At 62.3% G+C, this 7517-nt stretch overlaps 1 protein-coding gene across 1 annotated transcript in view; it reads left to right on the forward strand.

Annotated features, from left to right (window-relative positions):
- The window catches only part of ASIC1 (acid sensing ion channel subunit 1), a 14179-nt gene extending 11422 nt beyond the window's left edge, over positions 1–2757 (forward strand). The window contains exons 3-11 of the mRNA XM_026084956.1: positions 299–449; positions 809–936; positions 1027–1177; positions 1255–1311; positions 1686–1839; positions 1927–2018; positions 2152–2231; positions 2372–2476; positions 2653–2757. Coding sequence (XP_025940741.1) covers positions 299–449; positions 809–936; positions 1027–1177; positions 1255–1311; positions 1686–1839; positions 1927–2018; positions 2152–2231; positions 2372–2476; positions 2653–2757 — 1023 coding nt within the window. The remainder of the gene's footprint in view (positions 1–298; positions 450–808; positions 937–1026; positions 1178–1254; positions 1312–1685; positions 1840–1926; positions 2019–2151; positions 2232–2371; positions 2477–2652) is intronic.
- The last annotated feature ends 4760 nt before the right edge of the window (positions 2758–7517 follow it).

Genomic DNA, 7517 nt, shown 5'->3' on the forward strand with positions numbered 1-7517 from the left:
CCCGTCGCGGGGTCCGCGGCATCCACGGAGCCGTGCACCGGCGACGTGGCGCTCCGCTCGGAGCAGCGGGGTTGGAGCCGCGCCGGCGGGTCCGTGCCGCTCCCGACACCTTCCCAGGCGGATGCCTCCCCTGCGGCGTCAAAGACGGGGCTGCAGCCCAGCTCGGAGCATCCCCCCCCACACACACACACCGGGACGGCTGCGTTTTCGGGGGAAAGGCGGCGTTCTGCAGCGGGGCGGCCTCCCGGCTCCCCGTGCGGCGCCGAGCCCGGCCTCAGCCCCGCGCCCTCTCCCGCAGGTCTTCACGCGCTACGGCAAGTGCTACACCTTCAACTCGGGCCAGGACGGCAAGCCGCGGCTCATCACCATGAAGGGCGGCACCGGCAACGGCCTGGAGATCATGCTCGACATCCAGCAGGACGAGTACCTGCCCGTGTGGGGCGAGACGGGTGAGCGGGCGCTGCCCAAAGCGGGTCCCGCTCGGGCCGTCCTTGCGCTCGCGTGTCCCCCCCCCTCCCTGGCTCCCTCCTCTTTCTTTCCTCGCTTCGGGTCCTTTTCTTCCCTTTTCCCTCCTCGTCTCCATCATTCGCCATGGCAACTCCCCAGCGCTCGTGTATAAATAGAGCCGAGCGCCTTCCCCACTGCTCTGCCCGGGGTCTGGAGCAGGAGGGTCAGGGACACGGCGCAGCAAACGGATGCACGGACGCACGGACAGATGCACGAGCGAATGCGTTAGCCCGGGCAGGCGCAGGAAGTTCGGTCCCCACCGCGGCTCGGCCGGTCTCACCCCCTTTCCCCCCCGCCGCAGACGAGACCTCGTTCGAGGCCGGGATCAAGGTGCAGATCCACAGCCAGGACGAGCCGCCGCTGATCGACCAGCTGGGCTTCGGGGTGGCGCCCGGCTTCCAGACCTTCGTGTCCTGCCAGGAGCAGCGGGTAGGAGCCGGAGGGGGCCGGGATGCTCCCGCTGTGCAGTGCCGGGGCGGGGGGCTCCCGTCCTCACGCCGTCCGTCTGCCCCGTCGCAGCTCATCTACCTGCCGCCTCCCTGGGGCGACTGCAAGGCGGCGGCGGGCGACTCGGAGTTTTACGACACCTACAGCATCACGGCCTGCCGCATCGACTGCGAGACCCGCTACCTGGTGGAGAACTGCAACTGCCGCATGGTGCACATGCCAGGTGAGCCGAGGCGATCCGGCCCGGAGCCCGCCGGAGCCGCCAGCCCCGCGCCCAGACGCCCTGTCTCTCTCCTCCAGGCGATGCCCCTTACTGCACCCCRGAGCAGTACAAGGAGTGCGCGGACCCGGCCTTAGGTGAGGATGCCCCGCAGCTCCCCGCCGGCTTTCGGCATCTCCAACGCCTCTTGCGGCCCCCGCGGGTGTCCCGGGAGCGCGGCCAGGGCAGCGCCCGCCTGTCCCGGCCGCCGGCATCCCGTCGGGAAAGCGCTGCCACCCCATCGGGTCCTGGCTTGCCACCAACCCCGCACCCTTCGTTCGTATTCGCATCGGCGGTTTGGTGTCGTTTGCTGCCCCATTGGCGCCGCGGGAGCCCCCGGATGGATGCGGGAACGATCCCTGGGGATGGGAAAAAAGGAAAAGGCGGGGGGGTGGGGGGGGAAGGCAGCGCTCGGCTTTGTGGCGGCTCCGTCACCTCTGCGCCGCCCGTCTCTCTCGCCGCCGGCTGCCAGATTTCCTGGTGGAGAAGGACAACGAGTACTGCGTCTGCGAGATGCCCTGCAACGTCACCCGCTACGGCAAAGAGCTCTCCATGGTGAAAATCCCCAGCAAGGCCTCCGCCAAGTACCTGGCCAAGAAGTACAACAAGTCGGAGCAGTACATCGGGTAAGGCGCCGCGGGCGCCGGGCGGGCGCCGCATCCCTCCCCTCCCCGGCCCGAACCTCGGCCTGATGCCGCCTCCCTCTCGCGCAGGGAGAACATCCTGGTGCTCGATATCTTCTTCGAGGCCCTCAACTACGAGACRATCGAGCAGAAGAAGGCGTACGAGGTGGCCGGCTTGCTGGGTGAGCGCCTCCGCCCCGCAGCCCGCAGGGAGGCCCGAGGCACCGGTCACAGCTGCGATGAGTTCTGCCCTTTCTCTGCTGCCTCTGCCGCCAGCCTCGTGTCCCCCCCTGACCGCTTCCCTCTCGCCTCCAGGTGACATTGGAGGGCAGATGGGGCTGTTCATCGGTGCCAGTATCCTCACGATACTGGAGATGTTCGACTACGCCTATGAGGTGAGTCCCGGACGGCTCCCCATCCGCTGCCAGGGCGCACGCGGGACATGGGGCCGCCCAGCCCCGAGCCCTGCACCCCCCCCGGGGCCGAAACGGGACCGAAAAGGGGCTGAAACAGGGCTGAAATGGGGCTCCCGCAGGTGATCAAGCACCGGCTGTGCCGGCGGGGAAAGTGCCGCAAGAGCCACAAGAGGAGCAACACGGACAAGGGCGTCGCGCTGAGCATGGACGACGTGAAACGCCACGTAAGTGCCGGCCGTGCACCGGTGGGGGGGGTGTCACGATTTGAGGGAATATTCAGGAAAGGAGCAGAGGCACCGGGCGGAGGCGCTGGAAGCAGCCAGGGCTGCTCTCGGCGCGGGTGAAACCGCCGGCACGCGGTGACGGCGGCGCCCCGTCCTTCCTCCTCTCCGCCCCGCAGAATCCCTGCGAGAGCATCCGGGGCCACCCGGCGGGGATGACGTACGCGGCCAACATCCTACCTCACCACCCGGCCCGGGGCACCTTCGAGGACTTCACCTGCTAACCGACGTCTGGATGTACAACCTGAGCTACCAAAGCCCTGCGGAGAGCTGCCCGTCCCGCTGCGAGCGCCCGCAGAGGGACGTGTCGAGGGGAACCTCGCTCCTCGCCACGGTGGGACGCGCACGCCGGCGACAGCCTCGGATTTCGGGGCGGGCGGGTGGGTCGGCTCGGCCTCGGACCCGGCGCGCGGCCCCCGCTCCGCTCCGGCCCCGCTCGGGCAGAGACTCGAGGACGCTCCAGGCTGGCCACCCCGGCGGTGCCGGGAACGACACGCACAGCGGGCTGGGGCACGGACCTGCCCCGTCTCCTGCCCCTCGGCCTTTTTAACTAGAAACCCAGAAGCCAAGAAGAAGCAGCCGTCCGGCCGCAGAGCCTCCATCCGCAGCCCCGTCCGTCCGTCCGTCCATCCGTTGTCTCCACATCCATCTCGCTTCCACGCCTCGGCCCGGCGCTTGCGGGGTGCAAAGGAGGAGACCCCCTTCCCCGTGCCGGGCAGGGGGGACGGCGAGGACCCTGGGACCGCGTCCCCGCGCCGGCCCGCAGCCTCCCCTTGCTGGGACGCCGCGCGCGCCAAGCTGGGGCACCTCTCCCGGCCTTGGCCCCTCCGAAACGTCTTCCTCGGCACCCTGCCCCTGGGCCTGCAGAGCCCGGCCGCGGGGCGAGGAGGCCCTTCCCACCAGGCCGGGGCTTCCTCGGCGCCGGGAAGGACCTCGCCGTCTGCCCCGGCGCAGCGGGAGCCCGTCGGCCGGCCGCGAGCGCCCTCCTGGCCCCCGGGACCGCGCGGCCCCGAAACCGGCCACCCTCGGGGAGAAAGGCGCGAGGAAACCTCCCGGCCCCGCGTCCAGCGGCGGCCGCCGGCGCCACGAGGGTCCCCGCGCGGCCCCGGCACTGGGGAGCGAAGGAGCCCCGGCACCGAAAGGGTGCACGGGTAGAGGGACGCCCCGCGGCACGGGGTGCTCCGGCCCGTGGAGCGCAGGCTGCCGCCCCGCTGACCCCCCCCCCCCCGCCGGCAGCACTGCCCCCGGGCACGGCGAGCCCCCCCCGCGCCCTCGGGGTGCCCGCAGGCTCGCCGCCCCGCCACCGCCGCTGCCCGTCCCTGAGCCGCCCTCTCCCTGAGCCGCGGAGACCTGCCCCGGCACCGGCGTGCACGTCTCCGCTCCCCGGGCCCGCGAGAGGGGCGACGTCGGCCTCCCCCGGCCCCGGCCAGCCCCCGCACATCAAGCAAGATCCCCCCCGGGGCTGAAGTGCTACTTATCTTTAAGAGCTTTTTGCAATAAGTCTTTTCAGTGATTATGATTTCGAAACCTCCGTTTTGTTTCTATTATCGTCATTATTATTATTATTATTATTATTATTATTATTTGCTTGCTGACCAAAATTAGGAACTGGGGGTCAGTCCTTTGTATCCAGCATTCGCCCAAAGACGACGGGTCGGCCACATCCATAAATTTTCTTATGGATTTTTCCCAATGTTTCATTGCATTTCATTTATTTATTTTCTTTCTTTCTCCCGTTAAAGCTTTTAAAGATGGGGCTGGGATTTGACCTTGATGCTCACACGTTGAAGCATAGACTTTTTTCTTTGTTTCTATTATATCATTCTCATTTTATATTTCTTATATATAATATATATGACTATATATATGTGTGTACATATATATATATATCTATATGCATCATATCAGTGTAGATACCCATCTAGGAGCATTTAGGCCTTGTTCTCGTGCCATTTTTTTTTCCGTTACTGATCTCTGAATGCCTTCAAGTGTATAAAGTGTTGAATTCTCTCTGGTATCTGTACTATGTACACACATTTTCATAGGAAGCACAATAAGATGACAGATGCATTGTACATCAATACCTGCTACTCTTAACGATGATATAAAGAATGATATAACTCATGAACACCGCGCCTTTCTCTCTCACCGAGCTGCAGGAAACGCTCCCCGAGGAGGCAGGCAGGGACGGCACCATCCCAGGATGCTCCCGAAGGTCTCGCTGAGCTGCTGGAGCCGAGGCCAGAAGGAAGGGCTGGGGGAAAGGATAAGGCTTTAGTCCAGACTCGCTTGAAGTCCTCCAACGCGCGCTTCGCCGCACTCAGCTGGCGATTGCTCTTGGTACCTAAGCGAGCTCCAGCATCGCTGCCTGGTCCTGCTCTGCCATGCGGGGACACGTCAGGGCTGGAGGATGGGAACTGATTTTTGCTCCCGGGGGGGGACGAGAATTAACATATGTGCAGCTGCTAATCTTTGGCAACTCTAACACTTCTGTGCTTTGGGACAGACACCTGAGTTTCTGCAGAACACTGCCTTGGATCTCACCTGTTTTTAATTTAACTCAGTTAGTAGCAGTTGTAGCACAAGCCATATGTAAACACAGTTTCTGTCCTAAAGATTTCCAGGTGCAGAGAGCAAAGTAAGGTGCCAGATCCAACACTGGGCATGAGAAAAAGCCCTCAGGACCCCACGGAGACTGAATAACAGTGAGTGGGCAGTGACTGCTGAAATGCCAAACTCCCCCCGGTCACTTGGCGCTGGTCACGTCCCTGTTGCTCCTGCAAATGGCAGAGGGGTGTTTTGCATTTAAACTAGAACTGACTTACTGCTATTCTGGTCCTTCTCTGCCAGAGCCGGTGCTGCACAGGCTACAGGGTGGGCTTTGAATGGGAACAAAATAATATAGCTAATCCCAGAAGGGAGTTAATGAACCTAAATTAATTGCAACCAGCCACCGTGAGTAGCCAGAGCAGATGACCGCACGCGCTCCCTCCGCAGCGGCATTCACAGCAGCTCCTGTTGCAGGGAGCAGGCGGCCGCCCTGGCGCGCACAGGTCGCACGAGTCCCGATTCGAGGCTCCACCGCGCACACAAGCTGTGCGCCATCAGAGCGCGCCGGGGCAGCGTGCGCGGGCCGGGGAGCCGCGGGGCGTTCGTTCGGGGTGCTGCGGCTCATCCACGTCCGTCACTCGGTAGCGCGGGATTCTCGCGGCGCACAAGACAACGAGTCGACGACGTGTTGCAGGAAGCATTGCTGACGATCTAGGTGAGGACGAGACGCGACACACCTAGGCCTAGGATGCCGGGAAGCACCTGCGTGCACGCTGCTGCGTTGACCTCGCAGATCGTGCGGCTGCCGAAACCCCACAGAGCAAGGATTAATCATGCAGGATGCATAAAACCACGGCAGAGATAGCATCACCTCCTCTCCTCCCTGGCAGTAATTCCCGGTTACCACTTGCTCAGTGCTAAAGCTGCCAGCAGAAACAGGCACTGAGATATAATTACACAGTCCTGGATGCTGCTCGGCTGCCTGGAGCCAGAACCATCAGGCCGGGGAGGAAGGCTGTGCCAGCAGGTGCAGTAAAACAGAGGTGCTGGGGGTAGCGGCGCAGGAGCCGTCTCCACCGGGAGGAGTGAGCCAAGGAAACCCTCGGGGCAGAGGGAAGGAGGAAGGTGAGGCGTAAGGAGACACTGGGCCACGGAGGCTGGGGTTATCTCTCCCTGTGTTTCTTAGGGGACACAGCTAATAACAGGGGACAGAGAGCCGGGGTTGCTCCCAGCTCAGCTCGAGCAACACGGGGGCTCTGAAGACCCTGCAGCTCCCCTGCTCCTTGCGCCACGCCGAGCAGCTATCCGACTCTCATTTCCCTCTTCCCGCCTGTCAGCTTAGCCTTTGCTTTCTGCCGCTTTTGCAGTTCCTCACTCGCTCTCTCCCAGGAGATCCAGGCAGTTCCAGCCTGCCCAAAAGGCTCCTGCCAGGCTTTAAGTCTCAGTCAAAGTTGCATCCAAACAATACGGAGCAGATAAGTTCCACCGCTTTTCCTCCCCATGAATATTTCATAAGGCAGCTGGGCGCCAAGCCCGTTGGAGGTGGCATTAAATTAATTGCACGGACACATGGATGCTGAGACAACAGTTAATGGCTGTGCTTGAAGCTTTGTGCTTTTCACTGAGGATAGGAAATACCGTAGCTGGCAGAGAAGGTACCAACACATCCCCGCTTCTCTGCTCAGTCAACAGTGCCATGCACTGTACAGGACATCCTCCTAAATGATCCATGACCATCATTAATTGCTTAATTAATGCTTGTGGTGTGACTGTTCACTTGTTCCCCCCCCCCCCAAATTAATGTCGGCTGCATTTGTGTCCCTTTTCTCTCTGAGCAACCACAAGGGTAAGTGCTCGAGGGAAGAGGGAGCTTAATGCTGATATTTGCAGGAAGCGGCCTTTAAATCTAACACCGTGCTGCCTGTAGCAGCCCAAGCCACTGCTGAGGGAGACGGGAGCCCCTCACCTGGGTGTTCAGCCCAAACCTGAACAAACCGACTCCTGAACACGGTCGGCCCCAACTACCTGACCGGTGGCAGAGCCCTGGCGGTCTTGCACCCACGAATCCCCCTCTTGGTCCAGTCGCCCCCGAGGTTCAAACCCCAGGTACCAGGAGAAGGTTTCTGCCTCCAGCCTTCGAGAATCGCTGTCAGAAATCCTATTCTGAACATCGTCCAAGCCCCTAAGTTAACTCACGCGTACCCATGCGCGAAGACTAATTCGGCATGACCTTGGAGGAGGTATTCGGGATAACTGTGTCTCCCTGCGGAGCACCATCACCCTCTAGACAGAGTCTTTTAGCTGCTGCGTGCTGACACAGGCAGGTACGAGCTGGAGGCGCGTGCAGGGGATAAAGAACAGAAAAGGAATACAGCTCTCCAGACCCTGCTCCCCACGGACCTGCCCCAATGCCCCCAGGACCCCGAAACCCCAC

The sequence above is a fragment of the Apteryx rowi genome, unplaced genomic scaffold (genome assembly GCF_003343035.1).
Source record: "Apteryx rowi isolate R43461 unplaced genomic scaffold, aptRow1 scaffold_657, whole genome shotgun sequence".
In the NCBI taxonomy this organism is placed as follows: Eukaryota; Metazoa; Chordata; class Aves; order Apterygiformes; family Apterygidae; genus Apteryx; species Apteryx rowi.